The 24,179-nt window shown below is 59.6% G+C and overlaps 2 protein-coding genes across 4 annotated transcripts; one reads left to right on the top strand and one right to left on the bottom strand.

The window, feature by feature from the left end:
• Nucleotides 1-670: 670 nt before the first annotated feature.
• Nucleotides 671-22,717, top strand: SNED1 (sushi, nidogen and EGF like domains 1). 3 transcript variants are annotated; one of them, XM_069024044.1, is made up of 33 exons: nt 671-889; nt 3,800-4,087; nt 4,559-4,699; nt 5,401-5,563; nt 6,492-6,617; nt 6,729-6,842; nt 7,598-7,711; nt 7,954-8,067; nt 8,190-8,306; nt 8,580-8,705; nt 8,987-9,091; nt 9,527-9,640; nt 9,772-9,888; nt 10,337-10,453; nt 10,529-10,645; nt 10,803-10,916; nt 10,997-11,170; nt 11,348-11,461; nt 12,079-12,192; nt 12,615-12,728; nt 12,810-12,923; nt 13,509-13,805; nt 15,842-16,025; nt 16,113-16,225; nt 16,723-17,001; nt 17,375-17,519; nt 17,834-17,916; nt 18,698-18,784; nt 18,985-19,101; nt 19,568-19,655; nt 20,239-20,322; nt 20,542-20,580; nt 20,954-22,717. In XM_069024044.1, exons 1-32 carry the CDS (start codon nt 686-688, stop codon nt 20,576-20,578), a joined length of 4,335 nt encoding a protein of 1,444 aa, XP_068880145.1. In that variant the 5' UTR covers nt 671-685; the 3' UTR covers nt 20,579-20,580; nt 20,954-22,717. The 3 variants fall into 3 exon arrangements, with proteins under 3 accessions (XP_068880145.1, XP_068880144.1, XP_068880143.1); XM_069024043.1 differs by having other exon boundaries at nt 10,337-10,645; XM_069024042.1 differs by lacking the exon at nt 19,568-19,655 and having other exon boundaries at nt 686-889; nt 10,337-10,645.
• On the bottom strand, nt 22,718-23,973 carry MTERF4 (mitochondrial transcription termination factor 4). The gene is made up of 3 exons (XM_069024045.1): nt 23,623-23,973; nt 23,373-23,557; nt 22,718-23,291 (listed from the first exon to the last, which is right to left on the bottom strand). The coding sequence occupies exons 1-3, from the start codon at nt 23,957-23,959 to the stop codon at nt 22,938-22,940; spliced, it is 876 nt and encodes a 291-aa protein (XP_068880146.1). The 5' UTR covers nt 23,960-23,973; the 3' UTR covers nt 22,718-22,937.
• Nucleotides 23,974-24,179: the final 206 nt, after the last annotated feature.

Here is a 24,179-nt window from a genome sequence, read left to right as displayed (position 1 = left end):
CAAAGAAGCCCTTGAGCCTGGAGCATAACCTAAAACACGGCATTCCTGAAAAGAATTTCCTGATAATATTTTTAGCACCTGAAAAAAAAAAAAAAGGGGGGGGGGGGATGGGGAGCAAAAAAAAAGAAAAAAAGCCAAAAAAAAACAGGAAAGAAAGAGGAAATGACACGGGTTTTTTTCTCACCCAGTCCTCTGTTTTAAGGGAGCGGAGGAGCCCGCTGAGCCCTGCTGGGGAGAGCGGCTGGGCACGGCGGGGGCTCGGTGCCCACGCGTGGGTTGGGCTGGGAGAGCGGGGGGGGCTCCGTGCGCGCGGGGGACCCCCCACCGCTCGCGCTCCTCCCGCGCGCCCCGCCCCGCGCGCCCCGCCCCCGGCGCGCCGCGCGCCTATTGGCTGGCCGCGCCCGGAATATGCAAATGAGCGGCGGGGGCGCGGCCGGCAGGGCGCGGGCGCGCGGCGGAGCTGAGGGGCCTCTGCTTCGCTCCGGGCGTTCGGCCCCAGCGCTCGGCTCCGGGCAGCAGCCGCCCTCCCCGTGCCCCTCAGCGGGCATCCTGCCCTGCCCTGCCCTGCCCCTGCCCCTGCCCCTGCCCCGCCCCGCCCCGCCTCGCCCTGCCCTGCCCCGCCCCGCCCCCGCCATGCTTCCGTGGCTGGTGCCCCCGTGAGAGGCGAGCGGCGTTGCCGGCGGCCATGCGGGTCCTGGCAGGCTGGGCCGTGCTGGTGGCACTGGGCGAGTGGCTGTGGGCCGGTGGCGAGGTGCCGCTGGGGGACTTCTACCCCTTCGGGCCGGCCCAGGGCGACGCCGCCACGCGGAAGCAGGACGACGGTGGCTCCGAGCTCCGGCCCCTCTCCATCCCCTTCCCCTTCTTTGGTGCGGGGCACACCGGCCTCTATGTGAGTAATTTCCGCTTATTTGTGCTTATTTGCTCCTATTCGCTCCCTCTTATTTCCTCTTATTCCCTCCCTCTTATTTATTTCCTCCTATTCCCTCTTTTTCCCTCCCTCTTACTCCCTCTTTTCTGTTTCTTTCCTGTTCTTCCCTTCCTCTTATTGCCACTTTCCTGTCCTGCTTGGGTGAATCTGAGTTCTCTTGGGGGCCATCAGGTGGTCCCCACTTAACTGGAAACGTCAGAGCAATAGCAGTGTGCTGAGGATGATGCAGTGGGCCCCAGGCGTGGGAAGCATGTTGGACCCATGGCTCAGTGTGGGGGTCACCAGCGGGGATCCTGGCCCCACTGCCTTGGGAATGCTGGGCGAAGTGCTCACCCACGGTGGGGAGCCTGGACTTAGCCCTGGCTGGAGCCTGCAGTAGCTGCATACCCACACCTTGTGGGACTGGCTTGGGGACATGCTGGGGGATCCCAGCAGCAGGCAGTTGGATAAATCTGGTGGGCAAGAGCTCAGCGTTGGTGCTGCAGCCCTAGCATGGTGGCCTCTGGCTGGTGGCCCTTGCTGCAGGGAGCAGGGTGTTGGTGGGGCTCTGAGTGTGATGTAGAATAAAGACACCCGCACTTTAGGCTGCCCACTCGGCACATCCGATTCACTTGCCTTTCCCTGCACCCACTGGGCTGCTGGGACTACTGGTAACATGCTCCCTTGCAACCCCTAAGCCACTGGGAGGGGACTGTGGCCAGAGAAATCGGGTCATGCCTGGCCATCATGTCCGCGGTAGCTGTGGCCAGAGGGGCAACCCTGAGTGCCTGGTTGTCCATGGAGTCTTTTGGGTGGTGCTGTCTTGCATCCAGGAGTGAGATTTGGGCTCCCCGTGCCGGTTTCCACCTGGCACAGTGAATCCTTCCACTTCCTAATCCCTTTTCCCTGGTTTGCTCTGGACTTAATGATGACCCAGACCCAGCTGGCGGAGGAGAGGGCTGAGCATTGCCTTGATGCCACCCCGGAGCTGGGCTCATGTACCATTCCGCTGCCTTGGCTCAGTGCAGAGGGTCCTTGGTCCTACCTGTTTTTCCCCGATCAAAGCTCCAGCCCTGCCATTGGGTGGGAGGGATCCGGGCTTGGGGCTTGAGCTACCGTGGAAGGATAGAAGAGGCTGGGAGAAGCCAGGTGACATGGTACTTGTTCCATAGAGGATCCACAGTGTAGCTCTAGGTCTTGGGGGGACTGCAGGGATCAGAGGACAGTACATCCCCCTTCCCTGAGCTGAGACCCCATGGCTCTGCAGTTTGCCTGCCCCCAGCCCAGAAGTCTATGTGGCAGGGGCCCTCATCCCTGGGGAGCTGCTGTCTGGGGGGACTGGCACAGGGCTGGGTTCACCTGGAAACCTCTATTCTCAAGGGCTGCCTCCAACCACCCCCCTCCTCCTTCACAAAAACCAGCAACAACAAAAAAAGCCCTTCTTGGCTCTGGTTCTCTCCCATCTTGCTTTAATCAAGGGAAGAATGTTCCTCTGCGGACACAGTGGGGTTACGGAGGCTTTGGGAAAACAGAATCCTCTTTCCCTTAGTCACAGTAGGGACTGCCCTGTGCTCAAATGGAGGGGCTATGAACCCTTCTCAGGGACTGGGGACCTCCCCCAGGGACTGCACAGCTCAGCCCCCATGCCTGGCTGTACTGGCAGCTGGGGTGAAGGCATTCTGGCTTCCACATGGCTCCTGGGGATGCTGGCTCCCAGCTCCTTTTTGGCACACGAGTGTGACACCACTGCCTGCCTGCGTGCCAGAGCTGCTCTCTCTAGTTGAGAGCCTCTTGCCTGCACCAGGCCCCCTTTTCCATCCTGCAGCCCAGGGGCTTGCCAGAGGCAGACATTGCACACTGGAGAGCTTGGCTGGAGGCTGTGTGTTCCTGCCTGTCCCACTGTTGCTTGTGGGCTGGGGAACAGAGTGGCTTGGAGCTGACTGGACCGCCAGCCGTGGCACTGTGGCAGACTGCTGGCAGGGTGTTCTCCTGGAAATCTGGGAGCTCAGGATGAGAACATTTCCGTTTGATCCCTGCCCCATCCAGCCTGTTCAGGCAGGCAGGGGGTTTCTTCACCTTCCTCATTCCCACTGCTTTCCCAAGTTGGGAGGCAGCATGCCAGGCAGCAGCATCCACTATTTCCAGTTTCCTTCCCTGGGCTGTGGCTGCCTCTGCCATCCACCCGTAAGCCAGGCATCCCAGAACCCTAATTGCCCCAATTAGTTAGTACTGAGGAACAGCTTGAAATATCTCACCCTGGGGGTCTAGTGTCCCCCCCTTTAATGAGAACAGCCTGCTGAAGCACCGGGGCTTTGCATGGGGTGGTGGCACTTGGTCATCTGGGGATCAAGAGCCCGTTGGCTCACTTGGAGTGCTGTGCATGCCGGTGGATGGATTGCTGCCCAGCAAGACTCCTCCCACCCTGGGCCAGTGTCCACATGGGCCAGTGCCCACAGCCCCCTGCCAGGAGGGTCCAGCCCCTTGGGCTGCCTGTAAGCCATGAGACTAGGGAGCGAGCTCAGGCCCTCACCCCTGCCAAGAGCAGTGCCGTGAGCTGGCCCCACACACCGGGCACTGTTTGTTTTATGCGCAGGGCTCCTGCAGTTTTTGCAGCTGTTCCCCTTCCCCTGGCCCGGAGAACAGGGCTGGGTTTGTTCGGGCAGTTGCCCACAGCCGCGCTCCAGTGAGCAGGCGGCTGGGGCAGGGGGCTGTGGGTGTTGTGGGTGCTGAGGCACGTCTCTGCTTCTAAGGACAGGAAGGGGAAGCGCTCCAATATTTGTGGAAAGGAGAGGGGGAGAGAAAGATGAAATGGAAAGCGCCTCTAAAACATGGATTCCTGCTGGCAGCAGGAGCCAACTGTGGCCACCCGTTTCTTTCCCTTCCTCTCTGCAGGTAAACAACAATGGGATTATCTCATTCCTGAAGGAGGTCTCCCAGTTCACGCCAGTGGCCTTCCCCATCTCCAAGGACCGGCGTGTGGTTGCTGCTTTCTGGGCGGATGTGGATAATCGGCGGGCGGGTGATATATATTACCGGGAGAGCACCGAGCAGCCCATCCTGGAGAGAGCGAGCAGGGACATTGCCCAGTATTTCCCTGAGTTCCCAGGGTTTTCTGCACAGTGGGTCTTCATTGCAACCTGGTACCGAGTCACCTTCTTCGGGGGCAGCTCATTTTCACCAGTGAGTAGCTGAGGCAAAGCAGCCACCCCACCTGTGTGCCTTCAGTGTGGTGCCAGACCTGCTGCCTGTGGCACGGAGCTGTTAGCAGGGCTAAGTTGACCATGACAGCTCCATCACGATACCTTGCTGTGACAGAGCAGTAGTGGGCTGGCAATACCAAACCCTCCTTTTTGTGCCATGTGGAGGCTTTACATCATCAGCCTTCTTGGGCAAAAGTGAGGCACCTTTTGCCTTCCAGATGCTCAATATCCATATTTTCCCCCATTTTTCCCATTCCTCTGGGATGAGAAGCGAGCTGTTCTAGCTCAGGATCACAACAAGTTAAGATTAAAAATAATTAAACTCTAATGCCCTTGCTCACGGAGGAGGACTGGGGTTCAAGGAAACACCCCTTTGCTAATGTAGTTTCTGTCACTTTACTTTATGACTGGTTCATCATCCCTCACTGCTTTCCTTCCCTCCCTGCTGCAGGTGAACACTTTCCAGATTGTCCTCATCACAGATGGCAAGCTTTCCTTCACCATCTTTAACTATGAGTCCATCACCTGGACCACGGGTATGCACGCCAGCAGTGGGGGGGACTTTGCTGGGCTCGGTGGCATCGCGGCACAGGTAAGTGGCGAATGTGGCCCCTGGGGTGCCTGGGTAGCACATCCCCCTTGTCAGATCATGGCTCCTGTTTGGGTTTCTTGGAGGTGGAAAACTTCCCCCTGCTTGTTTTTTTTTTTCTTCTTCAGAGTTCTTAAATATCTGTGTGTGCTCTGGCTCCCAAAGCTGAGACCATACAGGGGGCTTTGTTATCCTGAAACCACAGGTCTTTGCCTTGGCTGCTGCTTCATAGTCCCTTTTCCTTCCTAACCTCAGCCTTTAAGAGCAGCTGCCACAGCTAGCACAGCTTTTGCTTGTAGTCTTATTTCATCCCTGTGTGTGTTGTTGTGTTAAAGGGAAGAAAAACCAACACCCACACCCACAAAAACCCCAGTACCCACTCGGATGTGTGAAATTACTGACAGTTGATCCATGCTTGGCTCCCTGCTTGCCAGCCTGCAGCAGGCAGGATGCTGCAGGTGGAGAGGAAGTGAATGGGATTTGAATTCCCAGGAAGGGACTGAGCAGGCCAAGCGTCCACTTCACCCTGTTGTCCTGTCATGTGGACAGGGCCAAGCGCTGGCCTGTGGCATGTGGAAGGGGAAAGCTGGTCTGAGCGGTGCCACCAGTGGTGCCACGTGACAGGAGAGACGAGTCCAGATGCTCCAGCTGCCTTCCCCCATGCACTGGTGACGTCTCTGTACTCTCTGCCTTTGTCCTTCCAGGCAGGTTTTAACGCTGGTGATGGAAAGCGCTACTTCAACATTCCCGGATCCCGCACTGATGACATCGCTGACGTGGAGATGACGACAAATGTGGGTATCCCCGGGCGCTGGGTGTTCAGAATCGATGATGCCCAGGTGCAAGTGGGGGGCTGCAGCAATACAAGTAAGAGGACAGCAGTTAGGTTTACTTAACTCCCAACCCAACCCCACACTGTTCTCCAGCCCCATCTTTCCCTGCCTCAACCCCCACCTCCGCGGGGTGGAAGAGATATCTGGAAGGGCTCTGGGGAGGGAGGGGAGGCAGCTATGCGGGGACTGTCTTCAGCACTGGCTGTGGTTGGGGATGGCACCCGTGGTTGCCCTGGGGCTGGGAACGGGCTGGGAGAGCAAATGGGAAGGGGAGGAAGAGTTCTTAGTTTAAAGGAGCCTGCGGGGAGTGATGAGGGAGGCTGGGGAGGAGGTGATGTGCACAGCTGGGACCCTGCCAGCCCACTGCCAAGCAGGGCATAAGGGGCCAGCACCCTTGAGGAGTGCATATGTCCGTCAGTCCCAGTACATTGGGCTGAGCCATGTGGAGAGCTGCTGAATGCCAGCCTGCCATGTGGGGCTAGGTTGCCAGGGCTTGGTCCATGCTCCCTACTCCAGGGGTCCTGGCACATCCCCCACAGAGCTGTTCCTCATCCCCACTTCCCCCTGGCCATGTTTTCCCACTTGTGGTCTGTGTGTCTTGCGTTATCGGTGGATTTTCTGTACATGGGCTCTCCTGTCTCCTTTCCCTCTGCCCTGAATGATAAGTGAGGGCATGTCCATGTCCCCCCAGCCAGTGGAGCAGACCTTCTCCCTGTAGCCAGGCTGCAGACCTGTGCAGCCTCTCCCCCTTGCACGGGAGGAATAAAACTGCCCCCTGTCCCAGGGCAGCCTGCGAGGAGCAGACCCTGCCCCACCATCAGGCAGGCAGCCCCGTGGGCTCCCCAAGCACCCCAGGGAGCCGGGCGGGTGCAGGGAAAGACCCTAGCACTGGTGTGGCTGGAAGGTGGCAGGTGAGCCCTGCCAGGGTGGGGGCTGACAGGGGTCACTGCCTGTTCCCACAGCCTCTGTCTGCCTGACGCTGCGGCCCTGCCTGAATGGGGGGAAGTGTATCGAGGACTGCATCACAGGGAACCCCTCCTACACCTGTTCCTGCCTGGCTGGTTTTACCGGGAAGAGGTGCCATGTTGGTGAGCGCTTTGCTGCAGGGAGCAGGTCTCGCTCCCCGTGTCACTGCTGCGTGCTGGCAGTTTGTCTGTCCCTGCCCTGAGCTCCTGTCCCCACCTGGATCTCTGTTTCAGATGTGGATGAGTGCCTCTCCCACCCATGTCAGAACGGAGCCACCTGCCTCAACGGTGCCGGCAGCTTCACCTGCAGGTGTCCGCCAGGCTTCAGAGGCAACAACTGTGAGAGCGGTGAGCAGTACAGCACTTGAAAAGCAGAGACCCCCGGCTTGGGGGGCACTTCTGCTCTTGGGAGGGCTCTCCAGACCAGGGCTCCTGCAGTAGCTGCTGAGCTCTAGCAGTTTGTGACAGCCAACTTGGATTTCAGCTTGCTTCAGGCAAAAGAAGCTTTTCTCTGGCCATGAGCTTTTCCTGCTGCTGACACTTCTGAGGGCTTTGCTCATCATTGCTGCCAGCACTCTTCCACCACCACTCCCTTAGACAGAAAAGCTGGCAGCCAGTGCTCAAACAAGCCTTGGAGGCCCTGCTTTTGCAGGTGATGCTCTGGTCCCAAGCTCTTCAAAGCCAGGGGAGACCCTCCCAGTCCCTGGCAGGGGCCGTGGTTACAGGTTTCCCCTGCTTCTGGCCTCCGGCTGCCAGTGGAAGTGCCGCCAAAGCATTTGGCTCCCAGCAAGCTGCCGCGCCAGTGGAAAAGGCGAGAAGGGAGTTGACTCGTGGGGGAGGAAGGAAGGGAGGGAGAAATGCCCAGCACAGCACACTGACATCCAGGAGGCGCAGGGGGATGAAAGAGCTGAGCTGCCTAAGGACAGGTTTTGGGCACAGTCATGACTGGGGACATGGCCACTGTCTCCTTACAGAAGGTGCATGGGTGGCTCCCATCTGTGCTCTGCCTAGGCCTGGTATCACCACGTGTAGAGGGTGCCATGTGCTGGTCCTGCACCTAGGCTGACACCCCTGCCCCTCTTTTTTTTGATATTCTTCTGCAGCAGAATCACCATGTGAGAGCAGGGTGTGCCAGAATGGTGGGAGTTGCCAGGTGGCGAACAGGACAGCAGCATGCTTGTGCCAGTCGGGGTACACGGGGGTGGACTGCCAAACAGGTGGGTGACAGAAACAGGTGTGGGGTGGAGATGGTGACTTTTCATACCTTGGCAAGCTTCCTTCCCCGTCAGCTTCATTCCTGCATGTAGTTTTGGGAGGGGAATGCTTGGAATTGCCAGTGGAACCTATTTTTTCTGTCTGTCGCCTTCACGCTCCTGAGCATCATCCAGGCTGGGAGGCACCAGGTGAGCTGGCTGTGCCCACACATGACCTGACCACCTTTCCTGGCCTCCCCTTGCAGAGGTGAACGAATGTGAGTCCAGCCCATGCCTGAATGGTGGGCACTGCATTGACCTGGTCGATAACTACACCTGTGTGTGCCTGGAGCCCTTTGTGGGACAGCGCTGCGAGACAGGTGCCTGTGCCCCAGAATGACCCACGCCAGGGACTGTGTCCCCCATGTTCTGCTGGCCATCATGGCCTCTCTCCCAGGCCCAGGTTTTCCTCACGCTCACTTCCTTGCTTTCCCCTTACCAGATTCATCTTCCTGCGAGGATCGGAGTTGCCAGAACCGGCAGACGTGCAACTACATCCGCCCTGGCCGCTATATCTGCACCTGCTCCCCGGGTTATTACGGCAACAACTGCCAGTATGGTGCGTGGGGTTGTGCCTCGACCAGCCTGGCATGGGAACTGCAGTCAGGGGCACTGGGTAGGATTGGGCAAATGGCTGGAAAGGGGCTGTGCCAGTCATAGACACTGCTGAAACTGGTGGGCAGCATGTGTGGAGCGGCCATGGTGCTGCCAGGAGAGAACACCTTCCTGTGGGGCTGCTTGACTGTGCTGGGACCTCCAGCAGGATCCCCAGGACAGAGGATGTTCCAGCCCCAGACTGACCCCTCCCGCTCAGGCTCCCTATTCCCCACAGGAGGGCCCCGCATGCCTGGTGCTTGCCTCTCCCACCCGTGCCAGAACGCGGGCAGCTGTCTGGAGACGGAGCGGGGCTATGTCTGTGAGTGCCAGGAGGGCTACACTGGACAGGACTGTCGAGACCGTGAGTACCAACCCAGGGGACTCGCTAGTGGGGTGCAGCATCTCAAGGGGAGCATTCATGCTCATGAGAGGGAGAAGCAGCAGCCCCAGAGAGCCTGTTCAGGGCTCTGGGATTGAACAGAGGGTCTATCCTGCTGAAGGAGGCTGTGTCTGTGTGTCTGAAGGCCTCGGGGCTGCTGTCCACCTGAGCTTCCCCTGTGAGTGGCATCTGGCAAGGCCACTTGTCTGTCCCAGCCCACAAGCAGGAAAGGTCCTGAGAAGCTCCTGTTTCCTCTCTTGCAGAGCTTTCTGAGGGCTGTGAGTGTCGTAATGGGGGCAGTTGTCTGGAGGGGAATGTCACCGTCTGCCAGTGCCTTCCTGGCTTTTTTGGTCTCCTCTGTGAATTTGGTAGGTGAAAGCTTCTTGCCTACTGTGTTCATTCCCTCTGGGGTGCTTGAGTCAGGCAGTCTGTGGGCCAGCAAGGAGACACTGCCGGTGCCTGAGGCTAGCACAATGCCAGGGGCACACACTGAATTTGAGCCTGGAAATACTGTCACCTGGCGAGATGGCAATGCTTCCATCTCCATCACTCCCCCTTTGAGCTGTGCCTATCCCAGCCTCTGCCTCAGCCCAGCTCCCATGGGTGGGGAGGGAGTAGCAGCCTTTGTGCGCTCCCTCGCTGAAGCTCACTGAGCATCCAGGCTAGGCATTGCCATTTGCACTGTCTGTGCCAGAGGGTCTGTCCTGTCTCACTGGACCCTGCAAAGTTAGGAGACTCCTGTTTCCATGTGGGTTTCCTCCTGCCACTGGCTGAGGGACCTGGCACCGGCCGTGTGTTTGCAGAAGTCACCACGACACCGTGCAACATGAACACGCAGTGCCCGGACGGTGGGTACTGCATGGAGTATGGTGGGAGCTACCTCTGTGTCTGCCACACCAACTATGGCACCAACCACAGTAAGACTCCACGGGGATGTGGGAACAGCGCTAGGGTGGGGATGAGCAGGGGAGTACCCTTACCAGCAGGGAAGCTGCCCTTGTGCCCCTGGCCATATATCCTCGGTGATGCCCTGTGTTTGGCTCTGCAGCGATGCCATCCCCCTGCGACTCAGAGCCCTGCTTGAATGGGGGATCCTGCAAGGTTCACGACGACTCGTACATCTGCGAGTGTCCTCAAGGCTTCCTTGGCATGCACTGCGAGAAAGGTACCTCCACAGTGCTCCCTGTGGCCTCAGCACCTGGCAGAGGTTGGGAGAAGGGCTTGGACCTTTTGGGGAGATGAACAGTTACTCGCAGAGCTGGAAGTTGGTGCAGGTTTTCCCACCCCATCCTACAGGGTAAAGCGAGGGATTGCATGACTCCCTTCATGACACCCAACAGTCACAGCAGCAGATCCAGTTGTTTCCCATACAACACCATCAGTGTTGGTGTTTTTTCTTTACATGCCACAGCTTCTGCCCTTGGGAGTAGCCAGCTTCCTCCCAGCATCACACACCTGTGGGCCCCCAAGGCCCCAGCACACATCTTCAGTGTAATTTTTGTGGTGTTGCTGTGCCCAGGATGCAGTCAGCCTTCCTGCAGCGAGGGGTTTGGTGGGGTGCCGGTGGGAGACAACAGCTCTGGGTGACCCTGCTCTGGGTGCTCTCTCTGCAGCCAAGCCTCGGCTCTGCAGCACGGGGCCCTGCCGCAACGGGGGCACCTGTAGGGAGGCGGATGGCGAGTACCACTGCACCTGCCCCTACCGCTTCACCGGCAAGCACTGCGAGATCGGTACAGCCCCCGCCCCCCACAGGGAGGACAGGTGGCAGCTGCCCCACCAGGCTCACACCCGCCTTGTGCCCCCAGGTAAGCCGGACCCTTGTGCATCAGGGCCCTGCCAGAATGGAGGCACCTGTTTCCATTACATCGGCAAGTACAAGTGTGACTGTCCCCCAGGCTACACCGGCCGGCACTGCGAGATCGGTAGGTTTGAGGAGGGCTTACCTGGGGGCTGATGGGCCTGGCCGTCAAGAGCTCGATGCTTGCTTTGAGCCCCTTTCCCTGCAACTCTTCTTGTGCCCTGCTGGAAGGGGAAAGGGGGCTGGGTCTGGTTTCATTCTTTGCTCTGCTCTTCTTCCAGTGCCCTCCCCTTGCTTTCTTAGCCCCTGTGAGAATGGGGCTACCTGCGAGGACCTCGGTGGGGGCTATGCTTGCACCTGCTCCGTGGGCTATGTGGGGAAGCATTGCCAGTTTGGTAAGGGCCTTGCGCTTCCTCTTCCAGCTGGGGACTTGGGGTGCCTCTGTGGGCCCCATTCATTCCCTGTCTCTCCCCAGAGGTCGATTGTGGCATCCCCAGTGAGGTGAAGCATGCCCAGGCTTCTTTCAACTCCACCAAGGTGGGCTCGCTGGCTGAATACCAGTGTGAGCTGGGCTACATCCTCAGCCAGCACAACCATCCCCGTGTCTGCCGTGTGCCAGGTGTCTGGAGCGACCCCCCCGAATGTGATGGTGAGGAGGGCTGGGGAGTGGACAAGCCCTGAGACACCATCCCGGTGGGCTGTGGTCACGAGCATGGTTTGGTGACCCCGGGATATGTACTCCAGTTGTCTACTGCCTTCCCCCCTGGGATCCCTGTCCCGTGCTCATGTCTCTCACTTTGTCTCTCCCTTGCTCAAATGCCTTTAGAGATCGACGAGTGCCAGTCCCAGCCCTGCCTGAACGGTGGCCAGTGCAAGGATCGTGTCTCTGCGTTCCTGTGCTTGTGTGAGCCAGGTTACACCGGCTACCACTGCGAGTTGGGTAAGAGACCATGCCAGGCATGCTCCAGGACTGTCATGATCCCTTCCTCACGCTCCAGCCTTTGGGAAAGCCCAGTGGGTTGGGAACTCCATGGCCAGGAGCTTGGTTACCAGGAGTTGTGTGTGCTTGGATCAGCCTGAGGCAAGGGCTTCTCTTCCAGGACTCCCAGCCAGCTGTAGGATTTTCCAGCAGGGAGACACTGCTCCTGGCTGGGGACAATGGGCAGTGTGGGAGGTGGTGGGACTCTGGCAGGTGGCTCCAGCCCAGTTCCCTGGGATCTGGCAGAGGACAGTGGTAGGAGAAAGTGGGCTGTTGGAAGTTAGATGAGGGGACATGACACAGGCACCCTATGGGATGGATCACTTGACACAGCCCTGCACTGCCAGTTGTCCCCACGTGTCCCTGAAGGAATGTCCCCATGTCACGTGCTTCAGGGGCAGGCATGAGGCAGTGGGCGTCCAGGAGCAGGGATGTTCCTTGCCACTGAACTTGGGGAAGCAAGTGACATGGGAAAGGGTCCGTGCCCTGTGGGTGAAGCGCTGCCTGTCCAAGCCCCTGTCCCTAGCCACCAGCTGTCTCTGTGCTGAGCTGGCGCCTTTCTTCCCGCCGGACCCCAGATGTTGACGAGTGCCAGTCGGAGCCCTGCAAGAACAGCGGGACCTGCCAGGACCTCCCTGGGTCCTTTGCTTGCTACTGTCCTGAGGGCTTCCTGGGGACCCAGTGCGAGACAGGTAGGGGCTCTCCCTTCCTGGGTCAGTGGGAAGCTGGACTCTGGGCACCAGGACACTGCCAGGGCTGGCACCATGCCAGGCGGCTGGTCACTGTCTTGGACACCTTGACCCCAAGCCATCACCTGGCTCCTCACTGTTGCACCTCCTTGCCTGTAGTTTTGGGGGCAGAGCTGAAACTGCTCTGATGGGGAGGGAACAAGGAATGAGGTGTCCAACAGTGATGGACTCCCTTTCCAAGGTGTCCACCCCTTCGAGGGGATGTGGGCACCATGGTGCACAGTGGGGGACTCAGTGTCCAGCCCAGCTGTGCCAAACCCTGGGCTACACATCTGCCCTGCTGCCCCCTTGGGGGTCTGTCACTGTCACTTGCTCATGGGAGCTGGCTGCTGGCATGCTCACTGCTGGCCTTCTCCCACCTCCAGAAGTGGATGCCTGTGAGTCAGACCCTTGCCGAAATGGAGGGGAGTGTGAGAGCTACGGGGGCTCCTACCTCTGTGTGTGCCCAGAGGGCTTCTTCGGCTACCACTGTGAGACAGGTGAGGCAGGCAGGGCAGCGCAGGGTGGCCCCGGGGTCAGTGGCACTGCTGACACTGCCAAACCTGGCACCTCTCCCACAGCCAGTGACCCGTGCTTCTCCAGCCCCTGTGGGAGCAGAGGCTACTGCCTGCCCAGCAATGGCACCCACAGCTGTACCTGCAAAGTCAGCTACACAGGCAAGAACTGCGAAAAAGGTAAAGGCCCTCAGCAGCGGCACCAGGACATGATGTGGGGCTTGACACCTGCCTGGCAGTGCCCACCACCCACGAGGGGCTCAACACCATCCGGGACCAGCGGCACTCCTTGAGGCGGGCAGGGCTGGGGGCTCGCCTTGGGGGTGGCAGCCCATGCCCCACCAATGCCATGGGTGGGTGCTAGCATGCTGAGTCGCTGCCGCAGGTGCCGAGCTTGGCACCAGGACACGGGGGACTGATTTCCCCTGCAGCAATGGCAATCCCTCGGATGCCCTCAGGAGGGGAGGCAGAGGCGTCTGAGGGAAGCCTCTTGGCACTGGCCTCCCCAGGAGCCCTCGCCCCGTCCCGCAGTGGCAAGTGCTTGGCCACCAGTGATACCAGGGAATGCTCCTGGCACCTTGGCTCCTCCTGTGCCCACTGAGCCAGGGGTGGCTTACACCCACAGAGCCCCTGCCAGGTGTGCCGAGTGAGACAAGCGAGGACCTTGTCCTCTTATCGCCGCTGTTCTGCCGCTTGCTGACAGGGTCTGTTCTCTAAAGATTCATGGCATTACCTCTCCCCTTTGCTTTTGCACACACCCTGAAGAATTGCTGCCACCAACCTCATTAAAGGTGGAAAGGGTGGAGGACACTGGTGTGTTGATTTCTTGGCACCCACCTGAGGACGCAGCTGCCAGGCAACTCATTGACGGCTACGCCGTGACGTACGTATCCCTCGACGGCTCTTACCGCAGGACAGATTTTGTGGACCGAAGTCGTTCTGCCCACCAATTGCGGGCACTAACCTCCGGCAGAGCCTACAATATTTCTGTCTTTTCAGTCAAACGCAACGTGAACAACAAGAATGATATCAGCAGGCCCGTCATGCTCACCACGCGCACTAGTGAGTAGCGTCCCCAGGGGGATCACGGTCCTGAGCGTGCGCGGCCCCTGCAGGTGCCAGGGTTTGTGCTGCCACCTCCAGCCTGCCACCAGCTCCAGCATGGTGTCAAACCTGGCAGGTTTGCTGGTGCAGGTCCTAAAATCCAGCTGGGGGCCTCTGGAAAGTGCTTGAGAATCAGAGAATCGCTGTTTTCTTTGCTGTGAGTAAAAGGCCTGACGCCCTGTGGCTCACCCTGTGCAGGGGCTGTAAGGGAGCTTGCAGCGGGGACTGCTCCTGAATCCTGTTCATTGGGGCCAGGCTGTTCTGCTCCTTGTCACTGTGCCCAGGAGAGTATGAGGAGCCCCCATGCAAGGCAGGCAGCGGGGCTTCTGCAATCCCATGGGCCAGTCACCCTGCCATACTGCTGGGCTTGGTGTGGGAACATGCCAGCAAGGACAGAGGCTGTCAGGCACCTCTGCTCCATGGGTGGAGGAAGGGGCACAGTGATGCCTCTGGGGCATGGATAGGCAGAGTAGCTGTGATCCCACTTTCTAGGGCAGGCAGGTGTGGAAATCAAATGCAAACAGGACAGAGGAAATTGGACGTAGGAAAGAAGATGGCCCCTGAGGAGAATGGTGGTGGTAAAGCCCATGAGCCACATCTCCCACAGCGGGCTGAGACCAAGTGAAGCCCAGGAGAGGAGATGGCAGCATAGTGCTGGGCACAGCATCTCATGGCCCCTCAAGCCATGGCTGGATGCTGGGGTCAGTATGGCCACCTGAAGTGTGTCATGGACTTAGCAGTCGCTAGTGGGGATCCCCAGGGCTCAGTTTGGGGCTGGTCCTGTTAAATGTATTTACTGATGGTCTGGACCTAGGGATTTTATGTATCCTCAGTAAATTTGTAGAAAATACCAAGTTGGATGGGAGTGTTGATCTGCTTGAGGGTAGAAAGGCTCTGCAGAGGGACCTTGGCACACTCAATCAAAGGGCCAAGGACAACAGCATGATGTTCAATAAGGCCAGGTGTTGGGTCCTGCACTTGGGTCACAGCAACCCCCCTGTAGCTCCAGGCTGGGGGAGGAGTGGCTCGAGAGCTCTTCAACAGAAAGGGTCTAGGGGATGCTGTTTAACAGCTGCCTGAACATGAGCCAACAGCGTGCCCAAATGGCTAAGAAGGCCAATAGCATCTTGACCTGTATCAAGAGCAGTGTGGCCAGCAGGACTAGGGAAGTGATCATCCCTCTGCACTCGGCATTGTTGAGGCTGCATTGCATTCAGTTCTGGGCTCCTCACTTTAAAAAGGACATTGAGGCGCTGGAGCATGTCCAGAGAAGGGCAACAAGGCTTGTCAAGGGTCTAGAAAACATATCTTATGAGGAGCAGCTGAGGGAGCTGGGTTTGTTTAGCCTTGAGAAGGCTCAGGGGGTCCTCACTGCTCTCCAAAACTCCCCGACAGAAGGTTGTAGTGTGGTGGAGGCTGTTTTCTTCTGTCATGCCTGCAGAGAGAGGACAAGAGAAAATGGCCTAAAGCCAAGACTGGGGAGATTCACATTAGATAGTAGTAAAAAATTTTTCACTCTTCGGGTGGTCAAGCATTGGAATAGGATGTCCAGGGAGGTGGTAGAGTCACCATCCCTGGAGGTGTTCAGGAGGCATCTGGATCTGGTGCTGGGTGGTGTGGTTTAGGGGTTATAGTGACAGTGCTGGGAGGATGGTTGGACTGGATGATCTTCTAGGTCTCTTCCAACCTTGATGATTCTGTGGTTAGGGCCAGGCCTGGGCACTACAGCCCCTTTGGAGCTGTGGTGGGGGGCTGGGGCAGAGGGAACAGCCTTGGGAGTGCACAAGACCCTGTGGGTGAGCAGATGGACGTGCCTCCTGCTTGCCTGGAGGCTGAGAGGACAGGAGAGCATGAGTTCAGTGGGAGAGGCGGCACTGAGCTGTTCCACTGGGGAAGGAGATCCAGAGGTGCCTGCAGGACCCCCCTTGGGGGCGCATGGGGAAGGAATGGGATGACCCACAATGACCGCGGTCCTCTCTGCTTGCTCCGGCCAGGACCGCGTCCGGTGGAAGGCTTTGAGATCACGAATGTGACTGCCAGTGCCATCACGGTGCAGTGGGCTCTCCACCGACTCCAGCATTCCACTGTCAGTAGGGTGAGGGTCTCCATCCGCCAGATGGGGGACCTGGCAGGCCGCACCGTGGAGCTGAACAGCAGTGTGGCCAAGTACACCTTCCTGTGAGTGGGGTGGTGGTGGCTGCCAGGGCACTGGCTCCCTCAGGTTGCCCCGCTTACCCCTTCCCACCCTATCTTTTCCCTCCACAGGGACCTGCAGCCAGGAGAGAGATACATCATCCATGTCACGACACTGAGTGGCCTGGGAGTGGAAGACCACCCCTCAGAGAGCCTGGCCACAGCCCCTTTTCATGTGTGGACAAGTGAGTGAGGTTGCCTTTGCCATCCCGGCTTGGCAGGTGAAGGGGCTTGGCACGAAAGCTGTGGGGAGGGAGAGGTGTGGGAGCTGCCAGACTGTCTGGCCAGCACAGCAAGTAGGAGGTGTGCAGGCAGGCCTGGGGAGGCCGGGAAAGAAACGCTGGCATGTCCTCCCCTGCCAAATGTTGTTCAGTCTCTGAGGCCAGCATGAGCCCAGCCCCATGCATGGGCCCGATTCATCCCCTGCTATCTGGCCGTCAGAAGGCAAGGGCTGACCTGGGTGCCAGGGTGCAGTGAGGCTCTGTCTGTCTTGGCAAGGACCTATTACTGAGCATCCCCTCGCAGTACATCTCATGGCTGGAGCAGGCTCAGGGCTGGCCCGGGCAGTGCTGGGCAAGCTGGGGCCCTGGCACACTTGTAGGGTGGTGTGAGCAAGTAGGGCAGTGGCCATTCAAGGACACCGGCTCTGACCACTTTCCTCCCCATCCCCTGCCTGCCACAGGGCCTCTCCCCCCACAAAACCTCACCGCCTCCCACGTCACCGCCACCTCTGTGTCCATGGTGTGGGAGCAGCCGCCCTTTGGCACCATGGATGGGTACATCATCAATGTCACCACTGCTCAGAGCATCAAGAGCCGCTACATGCCTAACGGGAAACTCGTGTCCTACATGGTGCGGGACCTGCTGCCTGGGCAGCGGTACCACCTGTCCTTGACAGCTGTGCAGAACACGGAGCAGGGCCAGGTGCACAGCGAGCCCATCCACCTCTACGTCAACACCTGTGAGTGCTCACGGGGCTCTGCTGCATTGCTGCAGCACAAGGGAGGCAATGGGATGACAGGGAAGCGGGGCAGGGGGTGGAAACCAGTTGACCAACAGAGTGAGGAGCCCTTGCTGCCCCAGCACTGGGTGTCTGCAGCAGGCTGTGGGGACAAAACACAGGTCCACTGGAAGGGGAGGTGGAGGTTGTAGGGTTAGCGAAGGGCGGATGCAGAGCTCCAGCTTGGTGATGGGCACTTACGTGCCCAGTGTGTGAAGAGTGTCCTCGTGTCACCTGGCAGCCTGGGGATGATGGGACGAGATGATGGGACTGGCTGGGAGGTGGGTTACTGGCTCACACTGCCTCCCACTAAGCCTCATCCTTTGGTCTGCAGTGCCGAGGGATGGGGCTCCAGACAGGCGGTGGAGCCAAGCTGGGCACCCCCGGGTTCTGCGGAACAGGCTGCCCCCAGCTTTCCTGCCCGAGCTCCGCCTGCTAGCGGATCACGACACAGCTGAGGAGCCCTCGCCAGCCCCCAGGTAGGCACTGCTTCAGCACTCCTGGCTCTTCCACCAGCACTTGGCCCAAGCACTAGGCTGAGCCAGCCCCTTTTCCCAGTTTCCATGTCCAGGTGTGTGCAGGGTCAAGCCGTGCTCCTGCTAGGGTGCAGCCTCTTGCCCATCCACTGGGGTTCTCACCCGGGCAGGCCCCTTACCCTGTGAGCAGGTCCCCCATGGGACTTGCACAGAGCCTGATGCCACCAGTGAATGCTTTATGCAGCTGCCATGAGCCCCAGCACACAGGGCCTGGGGAACCCGCAGTGCCCCATACCCTTATGGTTCTCCTGCCCCAGGTTCACGGAGCTGGTGGATGGCAGAGGGAGGATCAGCGCCAGGTTTGGCACTGCGCTGGGAAAAGCCATCACTGTGAAGACGCGTAAGTGCTCTTCTGCCCTTGTGTCCTGCTCCTGTCATCCAGTGCCATCTCCTGCACCTCCCTGCAAGTTGAGGTGGCAGCCCAGCAGGCTGCTGTAGGACTGGGGGAGCCACAGAGGAGGGTGGAGTCCTCTCACCTGGCCCTGGGCAGGCAAACATCTGCTCTGCTTGTTAGACCCCTGCCCGAGGAGAGGAGTGACTGGCTGGGGGAGCCCAGAGAAGGACCCTTGCTGATGGGAGGCAATGCTGACTGTGGCACTGCTGCCCTTCTTCCCTGCCAGCAGCAGCAGGAGCCTGAGCAGTGGCTCCATAGCCCTCCAGTGCAGTCCCTGCCTGCCCAGCAGCCTCAGCCCCCACTGTCAAGAACAGCTTCACACGTGAGGAGGGTGCCTGGGTGAGAAACCCTTCACTAGTCCAGACCTAGCCCCCATTTTCCATCCTCAGAAGACCGGGAGTACAAATGCCAGCCCAAGATACCCTAGACCACCTGGGAACCCCATGCCATGGGGTGGGGAAGGGACCTGGCACACCTGAGGGCAGTCCTTGGCCTCACTGCACATCCTGGTTGTGCCCCTGCCTCCCCAGGACTCTGTGTCCCAGACCCTTCCAGGAGGAGTGAGAGTGTCACCCCAATTCTAGGGATGCCAACTGGGAAGGGCTAAAGCACTGCCTCAGGCCTGACCAGTGCCCCAAAGCCCTGGGCAGGCTGGATCCCCTTGGAGGGGCTGCCTTTGGGTCTGGCTCTGGCCTGGAAGGTGACATTTAATCCTCTCATTGTCCAGAGCCAGAGGCTCCAGTGAAGCTGGAGAACACAGAGGTGTCCAGCTGGGACAGTCTGGCACTGCAGCTGCGTGAGGCAAAGAGCAAGAGTAAGTCCCAGGGGAGACCCACAGCAGCAGGAGCCCAGCCCTGGCCCCACAGGCAACGTGCTCAGCACCAGCCTGCCCTCCTTGGAGGCATGGCAGGCACCCCTGCCCACCTGCTCTTCCTGGGAGCACCCTGGCAATGCCAGGGGCTTTGCAGGGCTGTGCTGTGGCCCCGGGCTCTGATGGTCGAGCGTGTTTTGCAGGAGAGGGGCAGAGCTGCTCCAAGAATCCCTGCAGGAATGGAGGCACCTGTACCAGAGATGACGAGTCCTACCACTGTGCCTGCCGCCCAGGGTTCAAGGGCCGGGTCTGCCAGCTGGGTGAGTGCCAGGCTGTTCCAGAGGGCCAGACTGCCTCCTGCAGTGCCAGGCTGGTGGCTGTCCCTGTCACAGGTCCCCCAGGATGTAGGTCACCCAGCACACCCTGCCAGCACCCGGGGCTCCCACGATGCCAGGCTTTGCTAGAGATCTGTGTCATGCCGGCAGCTGAGAGAGGGGCTGGGCTCTGCTCTTAGTTTGAGGAGATACGAGTGCAGGTCTGGTCCCTGCTCCTGACTGAGCTCTCTGCCTCTGTCTGGCAAGCCAGGCTCCTGCCTTACCCAGAGGGTTACATAGGCACTGTGAAGCTGGGGGCTCTGCTTCTACTGGTGGGTCAGCTTTGTTGAGGCCAGCCCTCCAGCACGGCCAAGAAGCCAGGGGGGCCTCATCGGACCCTTGCCACAAGGCACAGGCAGGCAGGGCCAGGGATGGGCTCAGTGATAGCTCCCCTCTCCTATTCCCCAAGCAGCCTGCAAGAAGGTGCCACACTCGTGCACGCGGCTGTACTCGGAAACCAGGTCATTCCCAGTGTGGGAAGGAGGCACCTGCCACTATCTGTGAGTACTGCCTGCAGGTTATGCTTCCCCCTTCCCCCTGTGCTCTGAGCCGGGGATGTCTCCCTGCAGCTCAGCTTTGGGGAAGGGAGAGCAAGCACAAGGCCGTCTCCAACCCCAGCTGGCAGTCTCCCCCTCCCCAGCGCAGGCTGAGCAGCCTGGCATGCCCCTGTGGGTACCCCCCAGCTGTGCATCAGGGCAGGGTGTTGCTGAAGTGACAGCTCCATACTGCTGTTGCCCACCCACGTGGCAGCAAGGTTGGATTTGGTGTGTGTGAGCCCCAGACAGCAGCAGATCCCATCCAGCTCCTGGCTGCCTCTCCATCTGCGAGCAGAGGGCTGGGGGAGCCCTGGTGCAGCGCCAGGGCATGGGGCGTGCTGCTCTGCCCCCGGCCTCCCTGCGATGGAGGCACAAAGGCCTGGCTGGGATCAGTCCTCTGGCACAGCAGGCTGAGCCCCATTCCTGCCAAGGCTGGCTACTGCAGCCTGGAAGGAAATAGGGGAAACACCCAGACTTCCCCTTCACACTCACCAAAACACATCTCTCCCTTTTGTTCCCTACACTCACGTCTCCACTGTGTGTGTAGGTCCAGGAGAATCTACAAGGTACATCAGGACATCTGCTACAAGGAGAGCTGTGAGAGCACCAGTTCGGAGAGGACAAGCAGCAGGTACAGCCAGCAGCAGCACGCTGCGTGTGCCAGCCTTCCTGTGACCCTGGACAGGAGGATGTGGCTGGCTGGCATTCCCCAGCATGCATGGGGACACTCAGGTGGGGGGTGGACTGGTAGAGGGGTACAGATATGACCAAGGCTTGGATCCCAGTGCCGTGTGCTTGCCTGTGAGTAATGGCCAAGGGGCTGATGGTGCTGTCGTCCTTTCTCTTCCAGAAAGCCAAGCAACAGTCACACACTGAAGAAGCCATAGAAGTAAGTACCTGCTCCACCTTGCTCAGCTGCAGGCAGGGGCAGTTCCCATGCAGGAAGTCGGGGAGATGGGTGCAGGCCAGGGTACAACCCTGGCTTACACTGCCGTGTTGAGAGGGTGTGAGGGCTTATGGCTGAGGGCTCCTGGTTGTGGCTGGGGTGGAGAAGCAGGAGGCAATGCTCTGCTTCCCCCTGGCTCTGCAGTTCCATGAACAAGAGATTCCTGCACAGAAAGGGCCAGGCAAAGGCTGGAGTCCTGGAGACAGTAGGTCCCCTTCTCTCAGCCCAAGACTAGTGCATAGGGCGGGAAGAGGCCAGCTGCGGGGCATCTGACAGACTGTGTACACCAGCTCATTTTCCTCCTGCTCCTCCACAGGGTTTAAAGCAGTAGAAGCTTCGTCCTTCCACATCTTAAGGGCTTTTCGAACACCAGGAAGATCAGATCTGCTCACTGGGTTGAACACAGCAGGGGAGCCTTCCTGCCTGGTGTCAACCTCTCCCTCTCCTCCAGCCCATTAGGGACACGCAGCTGGATCAGCACACTGAGTAGTGCTCCCTTTCCCCCCCGCTGGCCCAGCACTGCCTTTGTTGGCCCTCTCTCTGCCCCTGAGGAGCTGAGCACCAGTGCCCCTTGACGGGGCCAGCCCTGCTCAGCATCCCCAGCCACCCTGCACAAGCGATGGGCTCCCCGCTTCACTCAGGGATCAGCCCGGCTCCTTGCCAACAGCATCTGCACCAATCTGTTTTCATAAGCCAAGGTTATAAATTACCTATAACCCTCAAATAAAACAGTTTAATGCAGACCAAAAAGCCTTAGCCATCACCTGAAATCTGGCCCCCCAAAATATGCTCTGAGGAGCAGCCTCTGTAGATGAGTTAGAAATGGTGAGCAGCTCCGAGTGGTGAGGCGAGCATGGGCAGTGGAGGAGCATTCCTGTTTCCTCTGCTCTAGCAGGGGAAACTGAGGCAGCTTCTACTGCCTGCCTTTTTTCTTTGCTTTGTAAACAAGCCCTGGTTTTAACCAAATTTCCAGCTCAGAAACCAATAGAGCACCTAAAAAGAATTTTAAACGTGATCTGTAGGGTGAAGTCTGTCAGCTGAGGCATGCCAGTACCACCGCACTTGTAGCTGCCTCCACACCAGTGCAGGGCACAGCAGAGGCTTGGTGGGGAAGCCAGCCTCACATGCCATCCCCTTGCACTGCACCCAGAGTGTGCCTTCCCTGTGGCACCAGTGCTGCAGGGTATGGGGAGGAGAGGACCAGCACACAGCACTGCAGCAGGGCAGGCAAGGAAAGAAAAAGTGTAGCTTAGAAACGTTCCTAGTTTTTGTGAGTTTGTATGACAACACTAGTTAAACATAGATTTGTGTATTAACGTACACGGTGTATATTATAAATTAACACATACCAGAGATATATCGCAGTTATGGTATAGAGCCTCACGTCCCCAGCAGATGGGATTATTCTGGTGGGGAGGCCCTCCCCTCCTGCCAAGCATCACAGAGCTCTGTTGCTCAGCCACATCTCAAGCAGCAGCTTGGAAGATGCTCTCAGAGCAGGACAAGCCCAGGAGTTTCAGCGCTCCTGCCACCACCCTCTTCCCCCTGGGAGCAGTGTAATAGTGCTCAGCCTGGAGGCACAGCTGCAGAGGCAAGTGGCAGGGACAATGTGAAGCCACGACCAGCTGGCCAGCATGCTGCTCCCCTCCTGCACCACCTCCAGCTTTGCCTTGTTTTCCTCCAAGGCTGCCGGGTCCCGTTCCAGCTGCCTGGCAAGCACAGCAGCCCTGCCTTCCCAGGGCAGAAGAAGCCAGTCCCCACTACCAGGAAGAGCAGGGGAAGGGGAAACCCAGACAGGAGGGCTTGGAGCTGTGGTCTGAGAGTATTTGCACCCCTGCTCTGTCAGATACGAGATCAGTGCTGACATGGGCTGTGGAGGTGGAGGTGGCCCCACCATGGGACAGTTCTGTTTCCACAGGACCTGTCCCCACAGCAGCAGGAAGCCTGGTCCCACTGCCAGCCGGCAGAGCAGCCCACTGCCTCCTGTCCCACAGCCGGCACAGTATGTAATGCAGCCGGAAGGTTTTAACCTAGACTTGGAAATAAATTAGGGGGTTTTGTTTAATTTTTTTTTTTTTTTTTAATAAAAACACTTTATGGAAACTGAGGGGTTTTTTTTTTTAAGTAGTTGGTCAAGGAGGAGGAATGACTGTTGTTGTATTTGACAGATGGGATTTATCTGTGCCCCACCCATAGGGCCCTGCACCGACCCTGGCATGTGCTGGTGTGGGGTGGGAGCCCAAAGCAGCCAGAGAGTGCACGAACAGGGGAGGGCTCGGGCACCTCGGAGCCTCACCTCCTCACTCCCGCGCTGTTTTACTTTCATCACTGTCCAAATCATCACTGTCCTCTGTGTGTAGTGCATCCACATCCTCCTCTTCCTTCTCCTCGTCCTCTCGAGCCAGCAGCTTTTTGAAGACCTCATACTCCTCTGGGGTAGAGTGTGCCAGACTGGCCAGGAAGTCTTTCTCCGGGAGCTGAAGGATGTCCTTCAGTTTTGGGTTACTGGTTTGGGTCTGCCCTTTGTGTGGGGTCTCGTAGAGCCCCCGGCGCTCCAAGAAGACGTGCCGATTCCGGAGCTCAGCAAAGGGCATTTGGAAGAGCCGAGCCTTCACCATCTCCTTCTGCTGGACCCCCATTCTGAAGTAGGCGTACTGCGGGGCGGGACGGGGGGTGTCAGGCACAGCCCTCTTCCCGCAGCCGGTTCTGGCAGGAAGGTGGGTCCCGGTCCTCACCTGGAACTGGTGATGGAGGGTGCGCGGCTCCTCCAGCAGGACGGTGGGGCAGGTTCCTAGCACTTCCCGCAGCTGCTCCGCCGTGAAAAGGCAGCGCTCCCGCAGCAGCCGCACCGCCGCCTCCAGCCTCTTCCGGGGCACGTGGAAGAGCTGGGGGCAGCGGCTCACCGCCCGCAGCAGCCGGCCTGCGGGCAGCAGGTCAGCGGCAGGGCCCCGGTGTCCCCCCCCGCACCCCCGCACGCTGCCCTACCTCCGTCCAGCCCCAGGCGCCGCAGCTCCTCGGCGCGCTCCCGGAGTCGCTCCGTGGGCAGCCGCAGCAGCGCCGGGCTCCGCTCCAGCAGCGCCAGGGCGGCCTCGGTGCTCAGCCCGAGCAGCAGCAGCTGCGCCGCCGCCGCCTCCCGGTGCTCAGGGCCGAGCCGGGGCTGCAGCGCCAGGAGCCGCCGGGCCTGCTCCTGGCTGAAGCCCATGGCCCGCAGCGCCGCCACCTCCCCGCAGCCGCGACGAGGGCACGGCCCGGGGGCGGCGGGGAGCGCCCGGCCCGGCAGCAGCGCCGTCCCCGCGCCGCGCAGCGCCAGCCAGCCCGCCATGGCCGCGAGCTGGGCCCGGGACAGCCCCGCCGCGCTCCGCCCCCGCCGCGGCCCGGCCCGAGCGGCCGCGATCCCGCCCTGGGCAGCGCCGGGGGACCGAAAGGAGGGGCGGGGTGCGAGCCAGGCCCGGCCCGATGCCTGCGGGCGCGTAGGGCTGGCTCGCTCGGGGCAGGAGCCTTGCTCGCTCCGATCCCCGCAGAGCCGAGCCGAGAGCGGCGCG

Source organism: Aphelocoma coerulescens, chromosome 9 (assembly GCF_041296385.1).
Source record: "Aphelocoma coerulescens isolate FSJ_1873_10779 chromosome 9, UR_Acoe_1.0, whole genome shotgun sequence".
Taxonomy (NCBI): Eukaryota; Metazoa; Chordata; class Aves; order Passeriformes; family Corvidae; genus Aphelocoma; species Aphelocoma coerulescens.
The sequence above is the reverse complement of the archived record's forward strand: the minus strand, read 5'-3'. Positions and strand labels throughout refer to the sequence as shown.

What these genes read in the sequence shown, in the direction of transcription:
- SNED1 (XM_069024043.1), top strand. Translation starts at nt 686, where the DNA reads ATGCGGGTCCTGGCAGGCTGGGCCGTGCTGGTGGCACTGGGCGAGTGG. An exon ending in CAACTATGGCACCAACCACA is followed by an intron (nt 9,641 to 9,771) that starts GTAAGACTCCAC and finishes TTGGCTCTGCAG; the next exon opens with CGATGCCATCCCCCTGCGAC. An exon ending in GGGGACCCAGTGCGAGACAG is followed by an intron (nt 12,193 to 12,614) that starts GTAGGGGCTCTC and finishes TCCCACCTCCAG; the next exon opens with AAGTGGATGCCTGTGAGTCA.
- MTERF4 (XM_069024045.1), bottom strand. Translation starts at nt 23,959, where the DNA reads ATGGCGGGCTGGCTGGCGCTGCGCGGCGCGGGGACGGCGCTGCTGCCG. An exon ending in GCGCCTGGGGCTGGACGGAG is followed by an intron (nt 23,558 to 23,622) that starts GTAGGGCAGCGT and finishes TGCTGCCCGCAG; the next exon opens with GCCGGCTGCTGCGGGCGGTG. An exon ending in CCCTCCATCACCAGTTCCAG is followed by an intron (nt 23,292 to 23,372) that starts GTGAGGACCGGG and finishes CCCGCCCCGCAG; the next exon opens with TACGCCTACTTCAGAATGGG.